General features: G+C 43.5%; 2 protein-coding genes across 2 annotated transcripts in view; one reads left to right on the top strand and one right to left on the bottom strand.

The window, feature by feature from the left end:
- Positions 1–9,503, top strand: part of nop14 (NOP14 nucleolar protein homolog (yeast)) — a 103,691-nt gene extending 94,188 nt beyond the window's left edge. The window contains exons 15-19 of the mRNA XM_059644895.1: positions 98–257; positions 936–1,083; positions 3,220–3,338; positions 4,927–5,082; positions 7,994–9,503. Of these exons, the coding sequence (XP_059500878.1) occupies positions 98–257; positions 936–1,083; positions 3,220–3,338; positions 4,927–5,082; positions 7,994–8,093 (683 nt within the window). The 3' untranslated portion in view covers positions 8,094–9,503. The remainder of the gene's footprint in view (positions 1–97; positions 258–935; positions 1,084–3,219; positions 3,339–4,926; positions 5,083–7,993) is intronic.
- Positions 9,504–13,087: 3,584 nt separating this feature from the next.
- LOC125451206 (vimentin-like) lies at positions 13,088–23,254 on the bottom strand. The gene is made up of 3 exons (XM_048528055.1): positions 22,834–23,254; positions 17,345–18,013; positions 13,088–13,426 (listed from the first exon to the last, which is right to left on the bottom strand). Exons 1-3 carry the CDS (start codon positions 23,228–23,230, stop codon positions 13,341–13,343), a joined length of 1,152 nt encoding a protein of 383 aa, XP_048384012.1. The 5' UTR covers positions 23,231–23,254; the 3' UTR covers positions 13,088–13,340.
- Between the last annotated feature and the right edge of the window lie 1,858 nt (positions 23,255–25,112).

Raw genomic sequence — 25,112 nt, 5'->3', positions numbered from 1 at the left:
ACCAGATGTCAGCCTCTGTCTGCAGGCGGAGAGAGGGGGTAGGAAACCACAATTGCTGCATCCCTCAATTCCTGTCTGTCTTGGTTGCTCACCCCAGGGTACACTGTGGTGCCACCTTTTAAATCATCTGCGAAATCCTCTGACCTGATGGTGGTGAAAGATAAAATGGCTGCTGAATCATGGGAAATGAAGCCCTTGCCAATTAGCCAGATACAAAGAGTGGAACAACAAGATGAAACACAAACAGCGAACTTCAAGTGAGTGGCAGTCTTCACTTCATTGCTCAGACAATTATTGTATGACTAGCTGAGGGTGGGGAGGTGGTGGGGATTGGTAACCAGAGAACACAGATTTAAAATAATTTGCGCAAGAATGAGAGAATTCTTTTAACCAGTTGTACTGCCTTTAAGAGTGATGGAAGTAGATTCAAGAATAATTTTGAAAATCAAATTAGTTGAGCACTTAGAAATGCTAAGATTTGGAGCTATGGAGGAAGTTCTATTCATCTGCTCAAATTAACTAGCTGACTCAAATGGCTCAAGAATGATGGTCGAAATAGCCAACTCCTGTTCTGTAAAATTCAATGGTTGACTGTCTTCTCTTCCTTTCACATTTTTACACCTGCCATTGAAGGTACGGAGGTTCTGTTTCACAGGTAATAGTCACTCAAAAGTTCCCTTCCCGAACGAACATCATTTATGTGCGAACTTTGACAGCGTGCAGACTGTCGCTCTGAACAGTACAATAAATCCTCTGTGCCTTGCCTATGCTTTTGGAACCAAATAATCGTTTACCCCAGGGAAGATCAGAGGGAATATCAGTGAGAAACTGAAAGAAAAAGTGCAGGAACGCTATTGTAATCCACTAGGATTAAAAAGACTTGTGACTTGAATAGTATGTAAGATTTATTGGATTTTCTTTAACTTCTGCTATAGGTTGTCCTGCATAGCTTTGTGTTTAAACCTATGCAAGCGATGTGCCTCCTTGTATAGATCACTGCCTTCATTTCGGGAAATAGTTAATCCACTGGAAATTCTTCTGACCTCACATCTACCTGTGAGTGATTATCCAGCTCAGCTCCAGGTAGGAACTTGGTTCTATCTCTGTCCAGACATTTTTGTGTGATCCCCTGGTAACCTGTTGACTGCATTGCATTATACAGAATTCACATCAAAACAGACTATTTGGCATAATTCTTTTTCTTGTGTTAACTGGCTTATGTCAGTGTTTGTGCCTCACACCAAACTCCCTAAACCCTACCTGCCCACTTTATCTGGCTCCATCCATAATCCTTCTATTCACTTCTCCCTTGTGCTTATCTACCTTCTGCTTGAACAATGTATCTGTGCTATGTGTCTCAACCACTGTTACCAAATTCCCCACACTCATCGCACTCTGGTTAAAGAGATTCTAGGTAAAGTACCTGAATTACATTTACTAATAAACAGTAGTATTGGCCTCCCACACATGAGGAAATCTTTAGGTCTACACTAGCAATGACTGTGTCCAATAAGAGAGTGTCAAACCACTTCCCACTGATGCAATTATTGAATCCCCACTGTCACATCCTGGAACTTAACCTGCCAAATAGATATGTAGCTTCAAAAACAGGTGAAATGGTGAGAATTCTGCTGCAAGTAACTCACCTCCCACAATCTATCCACCATCCTCAAACTACAGAGTCTGGTGGACACCCTCCACTTGCCTGATTGAATGCAAATCCAGCAACACTGAAGAAACCCAACAGCAGCTACCTATTTGCTCGGCACCACATACACCTCCTTCACCAATCACTCCCTTCACCGCCAAAAATAATGGAGCCAGTACACACCATCTGCAAGATGCAGTGCTCTAATGCACCAAGATTCCTTTAGCAGCACCTTCCCAAACCCATTACAAGGGCACCTGTGTTTAGGAGTCCCAACTCCTGCAAGCTCCTCCGTAAATGTTTAGAATTTTCAAAAAAATACAGTCAATCCAATTGATAGATACAATAGACATCTACCGTTTAATATTTCAATATGTTTCCCCTAGCTGGTGAGTATAGAACAGAGGAACACCGCTCTAGATTAAAGGCCATACTACCTAATACTGAGATCAGCAGGAACAACTGCTTTCAGAGGGTACTAAATATTTGGAATTTTCTATAGGGGACCGTAGAGGCTCAAAAGATTGTGTTCAAGACAGACACCTGTAGATTTCTGGATACTAATAACAGCAAGAGGCATTGGAAACAGAGTGGATCGTTAACTATAATCTGTTTAAATATCAAAGCAGACTTGTTGGACTGAATGGCGTATTCCTCCTATTCCCTATGTTTCTAAGCCACATCCATGCTGAATTGGATCTGTTTCACTGTTCTTTTGACCTATGTTGCTAGATCCAGATTTTTGGAAACTCCTCCCTGTCAGCCACTGTGATTATACTTTCCCCATATCAACCACATGGACTGCAGCAGTGAAAGTAGCTGTTGTTCACCACTTTCTAAGGACGGATAGAAATGGGCAATGAATGCTTGCCTAACCAGCAGCAGTTACATCCCACAAATAAATAAAGTTTCAAAATTCCTGTTGTAATTCCTAGAAGAACACCATCAGGTCACTCTCAGCTGTCTCCTTCCAAGAATGAAGAGCCTTAACATAATCTCAACATTAGAAATTAACTGACACACGAGTATTTATCACAGAAGTATGAAGTGGGAATCCCCACTGTGACAAATGGGTTTCAGTCAGAATTTCTCAAGGTCTTTCCTTCTTTCGTCTCCTTGGGCAAAGTAATTTGCCTGACCTGTTTGAAATGGAATGGTGAGGCAGCCAAGATGATATTTTGTGTTTTAATACAAGAGGGACAGAATAAAACGCAGCTGGTGCTGCCAACTTCTATATCTCCTCCTGTCCCACAAACTTTAGATCTCTGTGCTTCTGCAATTTTGTGTTCTTGCGCATTGTCAGTTCCAGTCAGTCTGCCATTGGTGGCTATACCTTTAGCTGCAATTTCCTTCCTAAACTCATCTGCTTGTCTATCTCTCTTTCACTCCCTCTCTCTTCCTTAAAACGTCCCTTTGTGACTAAGCTTTTTATTATTCATCCTAACATTATCATTTGATGTCTGATAATGATCCTGTGAAGTGCCTTGGGAAGTTGTACTACATCAAGAATGCCCTGTCGATGCAAGTTTTTGGGTGTTAATTTTTAAACTGGTCTTATTCCTAATGTGTAGGAACTAAATCACGAGGTGCTAATTGAAGTGCAAGACAGGTCAACATCCTTTTCACCACTTGAGTTTGAAAAGAAGAAGCCAGTCCCTTTAAAGCTGTTCACACCCAAAATAGTGGAAGTGTAAGTTTATTTAATTGCATATCATGTTGAGTATTGGACTTGTTCAGGAAACCATAATAAAAGTCGTAGATTAAATCACTGTTCTTCGTGCCTCATTGGACATTGAACAACTTTTAACATTTTCAAAATTGTGAGATATCTCTATCAGTAAGTGAGTGGCCAGTCTACAGAGGGAAACTCTTGGGGTTGCACTGGTCATAATTAAGTGAGTAACTCAAAAGAAGATTAGGGAGATTTTTCTTCCAGGAAATTACATTTTTCAATGCAGTCAATGAGTGAGTTGTCAAGTCATGTCAATGACATGACTTGTTGAGTTTAGCAGCCTTTGGAGGAACTGGGTGACTTTAATTCCCAAAGCACTATTACTGAGGGCCTTTCCTCATGTCATTTCCAAGTCTGTAGATTGATTGCTATAATTAATCAACAACTCCATTATGGTTGTATCATGCAACTAATGGAAGAATTAGATGGATTTCTGTCCTTCAACAGTCTTCTTGATGTCTGCCAATGTTTAAATGAATGTAGGGAATAGTTACGAACGGAGGCTGGTGATTTGAGTTGAAGATAGATGTCACAAAGGTTGTAATGATTTGAATAATGTCTCAAGTGGAAACTAAAAGCAGTTTCTATGAAATAAAAAACAGATTTAGCGTTTGAATCCGATGACCCTTCCTCAGAACAGGAGGAAGGGTCACCAGATCCGAAACGTTAACTTTGATTTCTCTTCACAGATGCTGCCAGCCCGGCAGAGCTTTTCCAGCAACTTTATTTTTGTCCCTGACTTACAGCATCCGCAGTTCTTTCATTTTTTGTTTACTATAAACAGTTTGTTTAATGGCACTGCTGGCTCAGATCCAGAGGGGCAGGTCTCCGAGAACTGTCAATGTTAATGCTGATTGATTTATCTTTCCTGTCCTGACAATCGGAGAGCATGAGAACTGAGGTCTGCCAAGACGAGGGAGCTAGAACCGCCTGTGTAAACACAATGATGGGGTAACAGAGCCGGAGCCCGGAGTCTGGACTGGACAAAACCAGTTTTTTTTTAAAAATCAGTTACGGGTTCATTCAGGATTAAATCGGGATCAGTCAAATGATGTGATGTGATCAGGAGTAGGAGGACTATTACCTTAAATTGGGGTTAAAGTGAGATGAGGGCTTTCTTTCGCTCTGTTTTCATTCAAATCATCTCTTAAACAGTTAAACCAAGAAGAACTGTCTGAATGACTCAGAATGTTCACGTTGCCCAGTGATGCCCCACTGTCTGTGCCAAGTTAAATGACTTCAACCAGAATAACAGTAAAAGGTGCTAAAACTTACTGCAGTAACTGTAAACTGGTGAGGAGAACGCAAGGCAGGGTTCTATCTATGAACACCAGTGTGACAAGCAAACTCCTCTGTGGTTGTCTGTTGATGCTCATTGTCAGAGAAACGTCACCAGGGCTGGATCCAATGAGAGTCCACCTGGAGTCTCCCCGTTCCTCCTATGCCCTCTGTAAGAAATTTGCACGTTTGTGTGGGGGAGAGAGAGAATGAAAATCAGAACAGTGGGAACTTTCTAAATTAACAAGACTGAAACTTGTGCTTTCAGCTCAGATTATGGGCGAAAACGAGGTGGTACCCGACAAGAGAAAGAGCGAATGAGGCTCGTCCACAAACACAAGCGGGAATTTAAAGGAGCTGTTCGTGAAATCCGCAAAGACGCACAGTTTCTGGCCAGACAGAGGTTCTCAGATATCATGGAAGGGTAAGCAAGCAATGATAGGCTCTAAAACATTGTATTTATGCAAGGCATTTTGCAAACACACAGACACTTTGCTTCAATTGTAATGTGGGAAATGTTGCCAGTTTGCACATAGCAAGTCCACAAACAGCAACATGATAATCACTGTATCCACAAAACTAGATGATCGAATGGTAATATCACAGGGACTAGTAATCCAAAGGCTGAGGCTATACGTTCAAATCGCACCACAGCAGCTGGTTCCACTCAAACCTGGGAATATTTGGGACCGTGGCAATACTCATCAATTGTTGTAAAGCCTATCTGTTTAACTAACGACCTTCAGGGAAGGAAATCTACTGTCTATGTGTGACTCCAGACCCACATCCTCAATATAGTTGACTCTTAACTGCTGTCTGAAATAGTCTAGCCAGCCACTCGGTTTAAGTGGCAGTCAGGCATGGTCAACAAATACTAGCTTTTGGGGAGAGGCATCTGGAAGAACTTACCTGTTTCCCTTGAAATAATACCAGGAGATCTTTTACATAATTTAAGAGGATAAGTGGAGCCTCACTTTAAACTTAGCAGAAAAGTGGCACCAGCAATATTGAAGTAGTCCTTCAGTACTGCCTTAGAAACTCAGACCAGATTACATGCTTAAATCTGTGGTGTGTGGTTTCCCAATGCCCAATCCCTAACAGCACTTTTTATTCTCTCTCAAGCTGATGGTGTCATTGTCTAGGCCAGCATTTATTGCTCATCCTCAATTCTCCTCCTCACTTAAACTACTGTGGTCCATGTGGTGTGAGTACATCTATAGCCCTGTCAGGGAGGGAGTTACAAACATGAGCAGCAGTAGGCCATTCAGCTCCTTGAAGCTCCTCAGCCATTCATTAAGATCATTGCTGAACTATTTGTGTTTCAAATTTACATCTACCCCTAATAACTTTTGATTCCCTTGTTCAAGAAGAATCTGTTTATCTCCACCTTAAAATCATTCAGTGACGCATCTTCCACGCCTGCTGAGGCAGGTAGATCCAGCATGTCTCAATACCAAGTCTGATATAACCTCCTCACTAGTTCTAGAGTGTGCTGCTGTAAGAATCTGTCTCAATCATACTGAGCTCCTCATCCAGCAACTACTGCCAGTCTGATTTTTTTTTTAAGTTTATATGTAGATTAAAATTGCCCATTATTGTAATAGAATTCACCCTGAAATTTGATTGGGAGAAGGTGGAATCAGATGTAATGGTACTATAATTGAGTAAAGGTAACTACAAAGACATGAGGGAGGAGCTGGCCAGAGTTGATTGGAAGGGAAGCCTAGCAGGGAAGACTGTGCAGCAGCAATAGCAGGAGTTTCTGGGAAGGGTGTTGGAATTTGGAAGGTGCAGCAGTAATTCATCCCAAGGAAGAAGAAACACATGAAGGGGAAGGTGAGGCAACCATGGCTGGCAAGGGAAGTCAGGGACAGCATAAAAGCAAAAGAAAACACATACAATGTGGTGAACATCAGTGGGAAGCTAGAGAGTTAGAAAGCCTTTAAAAAGCAACAGCTACAAAAGCAGTAAGGACACAGAAGATGAAATTAGAGGATAAGCTATCTAGTAACATAAAATAGTTTCTTTTTCTCAAATATATAAAAATTAAGAGATAGGCAAAATTGGACATTAGACCACTGGAAAATGAGGCTCAAAGTAGTAATTCTGTGGCCATGTCTCCTGATTATGGACTCTGGTCATTGGAAACGTCTTCCTGCATTTAACTTATCTCATCCTGTTAGAATTTTCTAGGTTTCTGTGAGATACCCCCTCATTCTAAATTCTTGTGAATATAATCTTAACCGGTCCAATCTATCTTCATACATCAGTGCTGCAATCCCAAGAATCAGTCTGGTAAACATTTGTTGCACTTCCTCCAGAGCGTCCTCCCTGTAGTGAGGAGATGCCAAAACTGCACATGATATTCTAGCAGCAAGACATTCCTGCTCCTGCACTCGAATCCTCTTGCTGTGAAGGCCAGCATGCTATTTGCTACCCTCCATGCCTGCTGCAACAGTGTGTGCACTTTTACAGATACCCCAGTCTCATTGCACCTCCCTCTTTCCCAAGCTACTGAAATTCTGTTAATAATCTGCCTTCCTGTTTTTGCTACCAATGTGGATAGCCTCACATTTACCCACATTGTACCTAATCTACTATGTTTACCCATTCATGCAATTTGTCCAAATCACACTGGACGCCTCTGCATCCTCCTACCCAGTTATGTGTCATCTGTTTGGGCCAAGGACATTATCCTGAGGAACTCCTGCAGAGACATCCTGGCAGTGAGCTGATTGAATTTCCGAAAACCTCAACCATCTCAGTCATAATCACATAGCACAGAAGAGGTCTTCCTGCCCATTAAGTCTGCACTGACCTATCCACTCTAACCCCACTTTCCAGCTCTCAGCCCATAGCCTTGAATGTTATGATATTTCAAGTGCTCATCCATGTACTTATGAAAGATTGTGAGGTTTCCAACCTCAACTGCCTTCAAGGCAGTGCATTCCAAAGTCCCATAATCATCTGGGTGGAAATTTTAATTTTCCTCAAATCCCTTCTAACCTTCCTGCCCTTCACCTTAAAATCATGCCCCCTTGTTATTGATCCTTTAACTGACAGAAATAATGCTTCCTACCATCCTGTCCATGCCCATCCAGTGCTCCATCCCAGGCAACATCCTGATTAATCTCCGTTTCACTCCCTCCAGTGCAATCACATCCTTCATATAGTGTGGCAACCAGCACCCCAGCTACAGCCAAACAAACATTTGTACAGCTCCAGCAAAACGTCCCTGGTGTTATAATTTATGCCATGACTGATAAAGGCACATGACCATTATACCTGTTTCTGCAGCAGTCTACTTGACATTCTTGCTTACTGTTATTTTGCAGAGATGCAGAAAGGAAGAGGAAGGTGAAGGTGCTGTTCCATAATCTAGCGACTCAAGAGGGTGAATGGAAGGCCATGAAGAAAAAGAAGAGGAAATTATAATAACCTTAATCTGTCACTGCAAAGAGTGACTCACTCCCTAACCAAGGAGGTGCTGCTGCCTGGATGAAAGTGCTACATATGTTGCAGAATCAATATTAAAAATTTCCAACCTCAACTGCCTTCAAGGCAGTGCATTCCAAAGTCCCATAATCATCTGGGTGGAAATTTTAATTTTCCTCAAATCCCTTCTAACCTTCCTGCCCTTCACCTTAAAATCATGCCCCCTTGTTATTGATCCTTTAACTGACAGAAATAATGCTTCCTACCATCCTGTCCATGCCCATCCAGTGCTCCATCCCAGGCAATCTTTCAGTGTCTCCATCCTCCTTCATGATGGACCATAATAGTTTATTGCGAGCGTTAACACATTTTGGTCAATAGCTGGTTAATGACTGACTGCAGGACTGAATATTATGCAACCTGATTCCCATCAAGTCACTCTTGCCAAGAAATATCTATCAGCACAACACCCAGTGACTACCCTAAAGTTATTGTTGTAGGTGGGTTTTATTTCTTATGGAAGCAAGTTATTTTAAAAGTATGCAAGCTTCGAAAATCATGAATAAAGACCACGAGTGCACAAACCAGCAAACCGCTCAGACAGCACAACTGCGCACCTCGGCGTTTCTATTTCAAAACTGTGATCTGTGTTTACTTTCTTTATTTGTGTTGGTGAATATTCTCTGCATTTCCAGCAAGTTCTGGCTTTTCCAAAAAATGGTCCAACTATCTTTCAGGATTGATAATTATTAATGTTGTATATCTTCTGGTTCGGCTAATTCATATAATCTGGAGCTGATGGTTGACTGGACTCAGGAGTAACGTACAGGTTGACTGCACTTGGAGGCAGCAAGGCACGTTCAATCAAAACCTTTAACAATGAATAATTCAGCTGATAAACTGCAGGTTATGTGCAGTTATTTCTTTACATTGAATATGCAAAAATGTTGCATTTTATATGGAAACAGGAAATGTAATCATAAATAGTAGGAATGCATTGCACTGATGCAGAATTTTTGCTGTACTAACATAGAACAGTACAGGCCCTTCAGCCCACGATGTTGTGCCAACGTCTTATCCTACTAAGATCAATCTACCCTGCATACCCTGCATTTTACTATCCTTCATATTGTACCAACAAATAGAGGAGAGCTGAATTAACAACTCATGTATCCCAGGCCTTGTGTCTGTGAAGGTCCCACCAATTCAAAATGTGAGCAGGTGCGTGGAAAATGTTTTCATTCTAAGAATCATTTTCCGATCGTGGTTAGAGATGGATCTGTGGTGAGGGAGCTTTGCCACAGACCATTGCCTCTAGTAACTGTTTATGTTTTAATACAAATCTGATTTTGAAAAGCAACAGTTGGCTTTTGTGTTTGTAGAAATACAAAAATAAAACAAATATTTGGAGATGTTTGCTGCCTAAATTATTTCTTGAGCTGTAACATTTATGTATGAAATAGAAACAATTTACATTTTTGCAATTCTCATTGCTAGGGGAGCACTTATAGTTTGATGTCGAGGTTAGCGATTTGTACAACAGCTTCAGCAAACTCGCTGTGAGTGATTGTGATGTCACCAAGAATGTTTTTTATGTCAGGAGTTCAGTGTGTGAGTGGTGGTTTGACTTGGATGGCCATGGTTAAATTGGGCTGGTCCTTGTGTTCCACTTGTAGAGCACTTTACATTTATATGATGTTTTCAGAATCACAGATTGTCCCAACATGCTATATAGCCAACAGATAGTAGTCACTTATTGTAATTAATTTCGGGAAGATGTTAGTTGTCTGTGCCTGCTAAGAGGGTAACCTGCCTCTTTAGTAGGATAGACAAACAGGAGGCTGGAAGAACATAGCAAGCCATACAATATCTGGAGGAAAGCAGCAGTCAACATTTCAGAACTAACCCTCCTTCAGGACTTCTTCGGGTGATATCCACAACATTGAGTGCTCCTTCCCCCAGATTCTGCCTGGCTTGCTGTGTTCTTCCAGCCTCCTGTCATCTACCTCAGATTCCAGCGTCTACAGTTCATCTGATGATGGGATAATGTAGGGGGAGGGGCTTAGATTAGTTCACAGGTCGGCGCAACATCGAGGGCCGAAGGGCGTGTTCTGCGCTGTATTATTCTGTGTTCTATTTGTCTATCAAGTAGGAAGCTTGTTTGTGGTGAGAGTGAACTCATGAAGTCTTTTAATGCGTGTAGAGGCTGTTGTGTTGCAGCTGCCACACAAGTGAGGCTGAACAGAGACACTCCCTCTCTCTCTGCCAGTCAGGGGCATAACCAAAGGCTTTACAGACTGGAAATAGTCTGGTTTGGCCTCATTATATCATACCTTCCTGAAGTTGGGCTAGGGCCTGGAATTTCTGGCTGAGAGCGCCATTACCACTTGCTACAAGACCTGCGGTAAACCCACATATGAGAGGAAAAGAAAATCCAGATTATAATTAGCAAATAAAATCCAAAAGGACTGCGGATGCTGTAAGTCAGGAACAAAAACAGAAGTTGCTGGAAAAGCTGAGTAGGTCTGGCAGCATCTGTGAAGAAAAAAGACATTTCGGGTCCGGTGACCCTTCCTCAGGACCCAGTATTTAGCAATCCACCTAAAACATGTTCGGTAGATGTATTTGGTGCCGTTGGCTTAGCTTTCTCATAGTTTTCAAAGTATTGCTAGTACCCATTAAAACCTGAATGATCCATGTAGCTACCATCTATTATAATGTACTGTCAATGGACAAGTTAATATTCTTCACACTTTTTTTAAAAGGCAAGAACCAGGAGAATCGAGAAAGTTTGTAGAATTGGATTCGGCCTGACCAGACTCAAAAGGTCCAAAATAAGTATTCCTCATATAGTGATGGCCTAGAATTTTCATCGCAGATTTTCATATGTATATGTTATATACATGTTGATCGCGTGTAAATTTAAGTATATGCCTAAAGTTACCATGCTGCTTTCCTGCTGTTTGCTTTTGTTAGTGTCAGGAATCAAGTTCACTTTCAAATGTTAGGAAAGGTTGAGCTAAGGTTAACCATCTTGTAAATGGGAATGGGATAGAAACAAGTCTTGGGGTGATTAAAAAGCTAAATGGGAGATGTGGCAGAGTGCACTGTGTTTGTAGATTTTTATCTGGACAGTCAAGCTGAGGTGGTTTGCATAAACCCTCCTCATCGCAAACTATTTTCCTTTGTTTTTGAAGATCCCTGTTCTTGAGAGATCTTGACTGTTAATTAGGTAACATAGAACATAAAAAGTACAGCTCTGTACAGGGCCGTTCGGCCCACGATGTTGTGCCATGGAATAATCCTAATCCAAAAATAAAATAACCTAACCTACGTTCCCCTCACTTCACTGCTGTCCATGTGCATGTCCAACAGTCGCTTAAATGTCACTAATGACTCCACTTCCACGACTACCACTGGTAAACTATTCCATGCGCTCACAACTCTCTGGGTGAAGAACCTCCCTCTGACGTCCCCTCTATACCTTCCTCCTAACACCTTAAAACTGTGACCCCTTGTGGCAGTCAATCCTGCCCTAGGGAAAAGTCTCTGGCTATCGACTCTATCCATGCCTCACATTACCTTGTACACCTCCTTCAGGTCACCTCTCATCCTCCTTCTCTCCAGAGAGAAAAGTCCAAGCTCAGTCAACCTCTCCTCGTAAGACAAGCCCTCCAGTCCAGGCAGCATCCTGGTAAACCTCCTTTGCACCCTCTCCAAAGCCTCCACATCTTTCCTATAATAGGGCGACCAGAACAGGACATAATATTCCAAGTGTGGTCTCACCAGGGTTTTGTAGAGCTGCAGCATAACCTCGCAGCTCTTAAACTCGATCCCCCTGTTAATGAAAGCCAAAACACCAAATGCTTTCTTAACCTTATCCGCTTGGGTGGCAACTTTGAGGGAGCTATGCGCTTGAACACCAAGATCCCACTGTTCCTCCACACTGCCGAGAATCCTGCCTTTAATCCTATGTTCAGCATTTAAGTTCGACCTTACAAAATGCATCACTTCGCATTTATCCAGGTTGAACTCCATCTGCCATTTCTCAGCCCAGCTCTGCATTCTGTCAATGTCTCACTGAAGCCTGCAATAGCCCTCTATACTATCAACGGCACCTCCAGCCTTTGTGTCATCAGCAAACATACTAACACACCCCTCAACCTCCTCATCCAAGTCATTTATAAAAACTACAAAAAGCAGAGGCCCAAGAACAGATCCCTGCGGGACACCACTCAGCACTGACCTCCAGGCAGAATATTTACCATCTACGACCACTCTCTGCCTCCTGTCAGCCAACCAATTCTGAATCGACAGCCAAATCACGCTATATCCCATACCTCCTGACTTTATGAATCAGCCTGCCGTGGGGAACCTTATCAAATGCTTTGCTGAAGCCCATGTACAATTATCATTTAGGCTTTGTGAAAGCAAAAAAAAACCAAGCACGTAGGAATCTGAGTAGGCCATTCAACCTGTTGAGCCTGCCCCACCATTCAATATGATCATGGTTGATCAAACATAATGTCTTTTACCCACACTCCCCATAATCCTGTACCATTGGTAATCAGAGAATGGTCCATTTATTCCTACTGTTTTCTATCTGTTAGCTAATCCCAATTCATATCATGACATTGCTTTCTTTCCCATCTAGTTTAATTTTTCAAGCCTGTGGGGTATTTTATCAAAACTTTTCTGAAAATCTAAGTATACTATGTCCATCAGCTCTCTTTTATCAATTTTGTTAGTAATTGCTTCAAAAAAACTACCAAGATTGTCAACCATGACTTTCCATTTGTGAATCTAAATGATTAAATAAATGATTTTATTGTTGTGTGTAAACAGTAAAATACAGTGGAAAAACTTTTCCACTGTGCTGAGTATACACAATCAGATCACTATCCATGTGTTTTACTTAGCACATCCTGATTTTTGTGCTGATAAAAAGTTTTGTGCTTGAAAGTGCATTTGATAAAGAAGTTGTCATTGTATAGTTGTGCTATCACATTAAGCTTTATTGGTACAATATGGATTCTGCCAAATTGTTGCAGTATTTGTTTTACATCATGACGCACCGGATCATACTTCATGATCAATACAATTTGAAATTATTAAACAACTCCTGTATGCATTGTTCAGAAAACCTCATTGTTTTGTCATTGCTTGAATGCAATGATAGTAATGCTGGATGCGTTTTGCTTTATCTGACACACAGAAGGTGTCTCTCATGACTCTCTTTGTCTTCTTTTAGGCAATCACACTGTGAGCTGCACGCGTTTCCATGTTACTAGTAACAGATTCTACTTTCCCCTCTCTTATAACAGAGGAAGCACCTGTATAAAAACGAAAAATCAGAAATGAAGATTAGAATGTGTTGAACAGACTCAGTAGGCCTGGCAGCCTTTGTGAGGAGATAAACATTTAACACATCAAATGGAAATTTGGCTGCATTTTGCATGCACTTTCCTCAGCTATTGAGTGCGGGTGTGGCACTTGGCGCACAGTATCCATTACAGGACTCAACCTCCTTGTTTCATCTATGCCACCAAAACTCCTTAATAAGCCTAATGTCATTTGAGTCTGTTTAAATGTGTAATAGTTATAAGCAAGATTTATAAGCAAGACAAAGTAGACTGGATAATTAAGTAAAGTGAAACAAGGCTATTTCTCCTTTTCCAATGGCACTTTTTACAGTTCACTTACGATAGCTTTTATCAATCACTCCCTGACCCTTTCTCTCCCTTTCCCCTTCTCTCCCAATCTAATCTCATTATGAATTGATAGCTGGAAATTTCCTAGGAGCTGAACATGCTCTGACACCATGCATATCACACTAGTGAATTTATTCAAGTAATTCTGATAACTTATTCCACATCTCGGCCTCTTTGAGAAGTTAGTGCAATTTGTAATTGTGTCCTGACACAGGGATAATATCTTGTAGGGTATAGGTGTCCTAACTGATTACATCATGTATTGTTTGAACTAGATCTAATCACCTCAGAAGGCAAGAGGGGATTTTTTTTCCCCTGAGTATCCCTCCTTAGGTTTTTAGTTTGCTTTATTTGGCCTCTTTCAGGATATTTAATGACAGTGGGTGGAGGGCAAGGAGGAGAGTGTGGGTGAAAAGGATCCAGACATGATGTTTCAGCCATTGAGAGTGTGGATCAGACTGTAAGACATAGCAGCAGAAGTAGGCCCTTCAATCCTATCAAATCTGTTCCGCCATTCAACAAGATCATGGTCGAAGTAATAGTCCCCACTCCACTTGCCTGCCTTTTCCCCATAACTCTTGATTCACTTACTGTTTAAATATCTGCCTGTCTCAGCTTCAAATATACGTAATTGATCCAGCCTTATTGTTAGATAATTCCACAAATTCACTCCCTTTTGAGAGAATTAATTCCTCCTCATCTGTCTTAAAATTACAACCCCTTATTCTGAGACAATGCCCTCTGGCCCTAGACTCTCCCACAAGGGGAAATAATCTTTCTGCATCTACCCCCCTCAAATCCCCTAAGAATCTTGAATGTTTCAGTAAGGTCATCTCACATTCTGCTGCATTCTAACAGGTACAAACTTAATCTATCAGACTTCTCCTCATAAGACTGTCCTTCCATTCTATTACCAGCCCAGCAAACATTCTTTGGACTGCATCCAATACCACTATTGATTTTAATGAAGCGGGAGGCAGACTTGGAATAGCTGGTCTTGCCTATCATTTGTTGTGCATGGATGTACCCTGCCTCTGAACTGGAAGTTCCTGAGTTTGAGTCCCAGTGCAGTGTTTGATGACCACGTAGGGGCATGTATGACATGGTCCAAAAGATTGTCAAGCAAACTGCTTGATCTGTAAATAAAACCACAAAGTTGTAGAAGTGCCTTCCAGTGTGTGTGAATGGCAGAATAGTAAGCAGCTTTCTCTGAGAACTAAAATATGAAAATGAGATTCACACTGGCACATGGCAAAAGGATAATTAGAAAAGGGGGCAGAAGTCATAGTTTGAAGTTGTTGAGCTCAATGATGAGTGCAGAAGGCTAATGAGAAGACAAGGTGCTGCTCCTCTAGCATGTATCAGGTTTCATTGAAACACTGCAGCAAACAAAGAACAGAAACAAGAAACCAAAGTTTTTTTTAAATGACCCAGAAATGCATACTATTGCTTTGAAGATGAAGCAGCAATTTATTTGTACCATCTGAGAGGTGATAGCGTACTGGTATTAACACTAGCCTGTTAATCCAGAAACTAGGCTAATATTTTGAGGAGAGAGAGAGATAATGGGAACTGCAGATGCTGGAGATTCCAAGATAATAAAATGTGAGGCTGGATGAACACAGCAGGCCAAGCAGCATCTCAGGAGCACAAAAGCTGACGTTTCGGGCCTAGACCCTTCATCAGAGAGGGGGATGGGGGGAGGGAACTGGAATAAATAGGGAGAGAGGGGGAGGCGGACCGAAGATGGAGAGTAAAGAAGATAGGTGGAGAGGGTGTAGGTGGGGAGGTAGGGAGGGGATAGGTCAGTCCAGGGAAGACAGACAGGTCAAGGAGGTGGGATGAGGTTAGTAGGTAGCTGGGGGTGCGGCTTGGGGTGGGAGGAAGGGATGGGTGAGAGGAAGAACCGGTTAGGGCGGCAGAGACAGGTTGGACTGGTTTTGGGATGCAGTGGGTGGGGGGGAAGAGCTGGGCTGGTTGTGTGGTGCAGTGGGGGGAGGGGATGAACTGGGCTGGTTTAGGGATGCAGTGGGGGAAGGGGAGATTTTGAAACTGGTGAAGTCCACATTGATACCATATGGCTGCAGGGTTCCCAGGTGGAATATGAGTTGCTGTTCCTGCAACCTTCGGGTGGCATCATTGTGGCAGTGCAGGAGGCCCATGATGGACATGTCATCAAGAGAATGGGAGGGGGAGTGGAAATGGTTTGCGACTGGGAGGTGCAGTTGTTTGTTGCGAACTGAGCGGAGGTGTTCTGCAAAGCGGTCCCCAAGCCTCCGCTTGGTTTCCCCAATGTAGAGAAAGCCGCACCGGGTACAGTGGATGCAGTATACCACATTGGCAGATGTGCAGGTGAACCTCTGCTTAATGTGGAATGTCATCTTGGGGCCTGGGATGGGGGTGAGGGAGGAGGTGTGGGGACAAGTGTAGCATTTCCTGCGGTTGCAGGGGAAGGTGCCGGGTGTGGTGGGGTTGGAGGGCAGTGTGGAGCGAACAAGGGAGTCACGGAGAGAGTGGTCTCTCCGGAAAGCAGACAGGGGTGGGGATGGAAAAATGTCTTGGGTGGTGGGGTCGGATTGTAAATGGCGGAAGTGTCGGAGGATAATGCGTTGTATCCGGAGGTTGGTAGGGTGGTGTGTGAGAACGAGGGGGATCCTCTTGGGGCGGTTGTGGCGGGGGCGGGGTGTGAGGGATGTGTCGCGGGAAATGCGGGAGACGCGGTCAAGGGCGTTCTCAATCACCGTGGGGGGGAAGTTGCGGTCCTTAAAGAACTTGGACATCTGGGATGTGCGGGAGTGGAATGTCTTATCGTGGGAGCAGATGCGGCGGAGGCGGAGGAATTGGGAATAGGGGATGGAAATTTGAAATCCTGCTGCAGCACATGGTGGAATTTGAATTCAATTTTTTTTTAAAAGTCTGGAATCAAGAATCTACTGATGATGAAAATCTCATCTAGCTCGCAAATCTGCCATCTTCACTTGGTCTGGCCCATGCATGACTGCAGACCCACAACAATGTGGTTGACTCTCAACTGTCCTTTGGGGAAGCACGGTGGCTCAGTGGTTAGCATTGCTGTCTCACATTGCTAGGGACCTAGGTTCAATTTTAGCCTCCAGCAACTCTGTGTGTGCAGAATTTCTATGTTTTCCCTGTCTCTGTGTGGGTTTCCACCACATTTAAAGGGAAGCTACATTAGCTTACAAGGGAGAAAGGAATAAAGAGATATGTTGATGAGATGAATAACAGAAAGAGTCTCTTGGTGGATACATGTTTAAACTGAGACATTCAAGAGGGCGTTGGGTAATTGTAACAGATTGAACTGGAAAAGACAGAAAATTGGCATGAAGTCAAAATAGTCAGAGAGCAAGTAAAGACACAATGGGCTGAATGGCCTCCTCAGCACTGTATTTATTCTTTGATTCTTGTGGAGAATAAACATCATCATAGACCAGTTAATCTGAATGGCCAATTCCTAAACTGTTAATAGTTTGTGACAGATTCTTGGCAGAAGGAAAAGGTGTTACCTGGCATTCAACTTACCTATGGAGTCCTCGCTTAATAATCCCAGCCTGTCCTCCTCTGCTTCCAGCAGTTTCCTGTAGGTGGCGATCTCAGCATCCAGCGTCACCTTGACGTTCAGCAGTTGCTGGTATTCCTGAAGGTATTGTGCCATCTCAGTTTTGGTTTCTCCCAGTTGGAATTCCAGTTGGGCAATGACACCTTGCAGACTCACCACTTTCTCTAGGTGGCTGGCCTCCGTGCCCTCCAGCTGGTTCTCCAGATTCTGGATGGTACTCCTTAGGGTACCAATCTCGTTTTCCAAATCCACCAAGTGCTGCTGCAGGACGCTGAGCTCGTCCTTTGTGCTCTGGATCTGGTGGTCGTATTTGGTAGCGTGCTGCCGGAGGCTGTCGAACTTGGTCTTGTACCAAGCCTCCACTTCCTTGAGGTTCTTGGCAGAAATCTCTTCCATCTGTGCCCTCACGGAACGCAAGGCAGCTCCCAAATCTGGACGGGTAGAATCCAGTTCCACTGAAACTTTGGACTCTTCGATTTGCCGGACCAAGTCAGCAACTTCATCCTCGTGCAACTTTCTCAGGAAGTCAATCTCTGCCACAAGCTGCTCGATAGTCCTCTCCAGATCAGCTTTTTGAAAAGAGGCATCATCCATGTCCTTCTGGAACTCCTTTAGGATCCTCTCTGCTTCATCTCGAATGTGGAAAGCAAGTGGTTTATTTTAGTTTATTTATGTTTTCAGTGAGAAGTACACTCACATGCCACACACGCTCTCACATATGCATGCACATGTGCACAGACAGTCACATGCACAGACACCCTGTCACCCATGTTCAAACAGTCACACATGCCCAGACACCCTGTCATACTTGCACAGTCTCATAGAAATCCAGAGATACATAGGGTAGCATCAGAGAGACAAAAACACAAACTTAGACATACAAAGACATAGAAATATAAGCTGCTTGAGATGTTTAAAACTCTTGGGGGTAATTTAAGAGGGATGTTATTTAGGAGCAAGAGAAAGAGGAAAATATTTACTCAGGGGTTGGTGAATCTTTGGAATTCTCTACCCCAGAGGACTCTGGAATCTCAGTCTTTGAGCATGTTTAAAGTAGAAATTGATGGATTTCTGATTTCCAATAGTGGAAAGGAGTGTAGGGACAGTGTAGGTGAAAGGCATGGTAATAGTTAATCACAATCATATTAAATGGCAGAGCGGGCTTAATGGGCTGAATGACCTATTCTTGTTCCTATGTACACTCATACATGGAATTTCTCTCTTTCTCTCTCCCTCTCTCTCTCACTCACACACACACACACACACACACACACACACACACACACACACTCAGGCACAAGCATATGCACATAGTTAAACATGCACACAGACACAATCACACAAGAACACAAAGAATACAAACGGATAAAGTTACGGCTAACACGTCAGAAGTACATTCTCAAAATAAGTGTACAAAAGATGAATGTACACCCAGAAAAACACACAGAACATAAACAAATCAATATACTAATGCACAAAGAAGCACGCAGGCTGACAAATGCATGACAAAGCATTTCTGCTTCTCTGTAAAAATCTTGTTTCTGACTACAGATATCACACTTAAAAATACATTCTAACTGTGCATCGCAACCACAACCAAGATCATTCATTGAACAACAAATTACGACTGAACAGTTGGGGAACAACCCAATGATAAGTGAAATGAATAAAACCACACGGAGAGGTGTACAGGCCCCGGGATGCATCGCCTGAGAGGGCAGTTGTGACAGGTTCAATCAAGCATTCACAGGGACATAGACTGTTAGTTGCAAGGTAACAGTGTGCAGTGCTACAGGGAGAATAACAATGGGTAAGATGCTCATCTGAAGGATTAGTTCAAACATGTTGGGCCAAATGATCTCCTTCTATGCTGTAGCAGTTCTGTTGACGCTGTAAACCATCACAAAACTCAGTCAGAGATAACAAGGTGTAGAGCTGGATGAACACAGCAGGCCAAGCAGCGTCAGAGGAGCAGGAAAGCTGATGTTTCAGGCCTAGCTACTATCTCCGAAACAAAAGTCAGTCATTTGTTATTGGTTTTCTCCTATCTGGGAGGCAGGAGTTTATAACCAGCTGTCAATCTTGGTGACAGCCATTACTCTCTCATGGAGTGCACACACATGCGTAAAAACTGTGCATTAAACACAATTTACAGCAATGTCCAGATAATTCAATGAGAGCCAAACACAGGTAAGCAGTCAAGTATATTGAAAGAGCTTCATTTATTCATGCTCAAACCCCCCCACAGGCTACACTGAAAACTGGAAGAGTGTTTTCTTCCGACTTACAGATCTCTGATGCAGCGACACTGGAAACAGCTTCAGTGCTCCTGAATGCCAGTCAATATATATCCTTCAACCCAATGTGACTGAAAATATTGTCCAGTCAGTTATAAGAACAAAAGATCTAGGAGCAGCCCATTCAGCCCCTCGTGCTTGATCTGCCATTTAATACAGTCATGGCTGAGCTCAACTTGGCATCTCCTCCAGTTTCCTGCCCACTCTCTATAATCCTACTAATTAAAAATCTGTCCATCTCTCCTCCTTAAGTTGACTCAGGTCCCAGCATCCATCGTACTCTGGGGTGATGAATTCCATAGATTCACAACCCTTTGAGAGAAGTCATTTCTCCTCATCTATTTTAAATGTGCTACCCCTTGTGCTTTAACTACAATCTCTCATTCTACATTGTCCCACAAGGGAATTCATCTGTTTTAAGTTTACTTTGTCAATCCCCTTTAGCATCTTATCTCAATCAGTTTCCCCTCATCCTTCTAAATGCCACAGCATACAGGTCTAAACAGCTCGATCTCTTCTCATAAGACAAGCCTTTCATCTCTGGAATCAACATAGTGAATCTTCTCTGAACTACATTGCTGTTTTGGAGACCCTGCTACAAGAAATTTAGTTATTACTCACATTAAAAAGCAATGACTTCACTTTAAGAAAGTGCTTCCTTGCCTGTGCAGTTCTTTGGGCTATTTGTCTTTTTCCTAACAATATTGCCTCTCCCTATCCCCCAGAGTCTGTCACTTCATCAAATATTACAACGTGTAACATAGAACAGCATACAAACAGGCCCTTCGGTCCATCATGTCTGTGCCAACCATGATGCTATTTTAATCTAATCTCATCTGCCTACACATGGCCCATACTCCCTGCTCATGTATCGGTGTAAATGTTTCTTAATCTTTGTTATTGTATCTGTTTTCACCACCTCCCCTGGCAGCATGTTCCAGGCACCTACCACCCTCTATGTAAAAACATGCCTCACACATCTCCCTTAAACATTTCCCCTCTCACCTTAAACCTCTGCCCATCCTGATAAACCTTTTTTGCACACTCCCCCAAGCCTCCATATCCTCCCTATAGTGTGGGGACCAGAACTGCATACAATATTCTAAATGTGGCCTAACTGAAGTCTTATTCAGCTGCAATATGATTTGCCAACATTTATATTTAATGCCCTGAATTTAGAAGGCAAACATGCCGTACACCTTCTTTATGACATTACTCTTGTGTTGCTGCTTTCAGAGAGTTATGAACATGGACACAAGACTCAACAATATATCAATGCTACAATCTCATTGACTGTTTAATTTCCAGGAGCATTTGGCCTCCCAGAATACATCACCTCACACTTGGCTGGATTAAATTCCATTTGACACTTTTTTGCCCAACTTTCCAACTGATCCAGGTCCTGCCGGATCCGTCAATAACTTAGCCCATGACCTAGAACTTCACCAATTCTCATGTCATCTGTAAACTTGCTAATCAGGCCACCGACACATTCATCTAGGTCACTTATGTATATTACAAACAACAGAGGTCCCAGCACTGATCCTTGCAGAACACCATTGGGCATAGACATCCAGTCTTAAACATGCTCCTCCACAACTACCCCCTGTCTTCCATGACCAAGACAATTTTGCATCCAATTTACCAATTCACTGTCAATGCCATGTGACTTAATCTTCTGGGTCAACTAACCAAATGGGGATGATCTGTTTAAAGAAATAAGTCATTACTATGCAGATTGATCGAATATGCTGGGTATCTTCTTTTTAGAAAACAATTGGCTGTGAGAAACACTTTAAGATTAGGAACGGTTCTGATTGGGCAGATGTAAAGATGATACCTCCACATGTGAATCAGGCCAAAATCTGGGATCCTGATAAATAGAACTCAAGTATTGCTTTGAGATTTGGTACTCTTGCAATTCTGTCCTGATGTGTGCAAGAGGAATAGCTTGTCTCTTTTTCATTGACTACGCTGTAAAATAGTCACTAAATAATCCAGACAGGAATTCAGGGGAAACCTGTTTACCTGGAAAGAAGAGAGATGACAAAGTGTGGAGCTGGATGAACACAGCAGGGCAAGCAGAATCTTAGGACCACAAAAGCTGACGTTTCGGGCCTAGACCCTTCATCAGATAAGGGGGATGGGGAGAGGATTCTGAAATAAATAGGGAGAGAGGGGGAGGTGGACCAAAGATAGATAGAGGAGAAGAGAGTTGGAGAGCAGACAGGCAAGTTAAGGGGGTGGGGATGGAGCCAGTAAAGGTGAGTATAGGTGGGGAGGTAGGGCGGGGATAGGTCAGTCCGGGGCAGATGGGCAGGTCAAGGGGGCGGGATGAGGTTAGTAGGAAGGAGATGGGTGTGTGGCTTGAGGTGGGAGGAGGGGAAAGGTGAGAGGAAGAACAGGTTAGGCAGGCGGGGACAGGCAGGGCTGGTTTTGGGATGCAGTGGGGGAAGGGGAGATTTTGAAGCTGGTGAAGTCCACATTGATACCATTGGGCTGCAGGGTTCCCAAGCGGAATACGAGTTGCTGTTCCTGCAACCTTCGGGTGGCATCATTGTGGCAGTGCAGGAGGTAAGAATGTGGAACTCAGGCTTCAGCTGAGGTGAATAATACAGATGTTTGTACGGGAAAGCTGGATAAGCAGATGAGAGAGAAAGGGACAAAATCTCACCGCACACCCTTCAACCCTTTGTGAATTTAATATTATGCATCTAAATTGGTCGCCTCAACACTCCTTATGTGAGCATGTTTCACATTGTCACCGCCCTCATTTCTTCTGAACTCCCTATTTGATTTCTCTCTATTTTACCCCTTTGCAAGTGGAAACTGTACCAACAAATTCATCCTGGCAATCCTTTTTGTAATCTTGCAGGTGTCTTATTTCCCAAGGTTTGACTTCCGCGCAAAACACCTAAGTGGAAAGTTGTTAGGATTGAAAATCATTTGTTTTGAATAGTGAATACTGAGTGTGACAACATGATGGGAGAAAATGGTTTAGTTTAACACCTTTGCTAATATCAGCACAGACACATTTGCGAGAAACCTAAGTGAATGAGCTAAGGGAATGGAGTATAGAATCAGGGAGATCCTGCTAAAACTAGACAAGGCACTAGTCTGACCACGGTCTATCAGATGAGGACGAAGACATTTACCTTGATGGTCGAGCTGCTCGAGACATTTCAGCCTCCAGAGGTTGGCCTCCTCCTTGGTGTTGCCCATCTCGATCTCAGCAAGCCCTTTCTCATGAGTGAATTGCTCAATCAGCTCCCTCAGCTCCTTAAACTGCTGTTGATACTCATCCCCTATTCCCTGGGGCGCCTTGGGCTGGGCCTTCAGGCCTGCCAGCTCTTCCCTCAGCTGGGAGTTGCGCTGCTCCAGGCCCTTCACCTTGTCAATGTAGCCGGCCAGGCAACCGTTGAGCTGTTGCATCTCCTCCTTCTCAGACACTCGGGCCTCTGGGGGTGCCGGGGAGGGGGTCCGGATCCTTGGGCCATTCCTGCTGGACCGGTTCATGGATGTGGTCTTCTGGCTGTACAAGGAGCTCCTCATCTTCGCCTATCTCTCTCGAAGCGATGGTCTTCCCTAATTCCTGCCCCTGACTCTGGCTGCTGTACTTATAGGGACTGACAGGAATGTGACAACCATTGTGTAACTCTCACAACATTTTTTTGACATGGGAACATGACGAATGTGAGCAGCTCTGTCAGTGCTGGCTCAGCTCTAGAGTTAGTATTCACAGTGAAATGCTACATTACTGTGAAGTCAAGTCATGTACTCTGGTATGGCACATTCCTGTCTGTCTCCATCAGTCTGACCAGTTCATCCTAACATTTGGAATTTGCCACTCCTGCCCTCAGTGGGAGATGACAGATCAGGAATGAATGTACAAGTTTTCATTTTCCAGTATGTGCTTCCGTTTGCTTTCTTCCATTTGTCACACCCCTCCAGAACATCTTGAGGAATTTCCTTTCATCATCATCAAGAGATTTCCATCTGGTCTATCTCTTCCTCTGCCCCCACCTCCCACATTCCCTCCAGCCCCATTAATGCCCCTTTGTCTGGGTACCAGCACGGCACAGGGTGGGATGAGGGTCGCACTTTAGAACATTTTAGCTATTGTGCCAAGGCTTGGCTTTGTTTTGGGGTTTTGCTGTGGGCTGACCTAGGCTCCCTCTGTTCAGGACATGCCCTGTGTGAGGCTCTGCGACTGCCTACACTCAAGTGGTGTTCCCCAAGCTCAACCAAACAGGTGAGAGTAACCACTTCCGTTGGGATGCCCTGTAGCTCCCACGCTCCACTTGCTGCATTTCTAATGACAAAGCCGGTTGTAGTGCCTGATTGAAGTCCGGTTGGGCTTCAGCTAGTGGGCGCTTCTGTGTGTTATATCATTGATCCCACATACCAAATGGTCTCTCAGCGTCTCATTCAGGATTAACCCAAAATCACATCTTAACCTTATCAAAAACCCTGCAAATACGCCCAGATATAGAGGGAATGTTTGGCAGTCATCTTTGGAGTGAGAAAAATAAACTAATACCTTTACTGAATAAATTTGTAATAGCAACAGACCACAGATCCCAGCTAGGGCTACTCAAAGAGGACCAGGCCGTTCTGCCCAAATCTTCAGGTTGGGTTCAGCGGTGTGCTCTCATTCTAAGTGAGTAAAACTCCATCATTCAGAAGGCCAAGTAGCAAATGCGAATGCTATGAGCCTCAGTAGTGAATCAGCCCGGGAGATGTGCACAGGAAGATTAGATTAGATTAGACTCCCTACAGTGTGGAAACAAGTCCACACCGCCCCTTGAAGCATCCCACCTCAGACCCATCACCCCATAACCCACACACCCCTGAACACTACGGGCAATTTAACATGGCCAATCCACCTAGCCTGCACATCTTTGGACTGTGGGAGGAAACCGGAGAACCCGGAGGAAACCCACGCAGACACGGGGAGAATGTGCAAACTCTGCACAGACAGTCGCCCAAGGCGGGAATCGAACCCGGGTCCCTGGCGCTGTGAGGCTGCAGTGCTAACCACTGAGCCACTGGCAGATATGCCACTGGTGATGCCTCCACTGGAAGAGTCCATTCCTGTTTTATACTTTCTGGACACCTTTCCAGTCACCGCTGACAATATCAGACGGTGAACACAAAAGGATCCTGTCCTGGCAACAGCTGGTGGTGATGGGGGAAGCAAAAGGACCATCACAACCAAAACTGAAATCTTCCTGGACCCAGTGAGACCAGATGACTGTAGAGGACGGCATTTTATTATGGGGAGCAAGAGCGATCGTCCTGAGCCAATGTTAACACCGCTAAGGGTCATCCAAGCATATCCAAAATGACGATGTTGCAGACAGGTTATGTCTGGTGCCCAGGATTGGATGAAGACGTAATGGTATTGGTGGTGCAATAGGGATGAAAATTACCA

This window comes from Stegostoma tigrinum, chromosome 3 (assembly GCF_030684315.1).
Source record: "Stegostoma tigrinum isolate sSteTig4 chromosome 3, sSteTig4.hap1, whole genome shotgun sequence".
NCBI lineage: Eukaryota > Metazoa > Chordata > Chondrichthyes > Orectolobiformes > Stegostomatidae > Stegostoma > Stegostoma tigrinum.
This window is presented reverse-complemented; position numbering and strand designations above follow the sequence as displayed.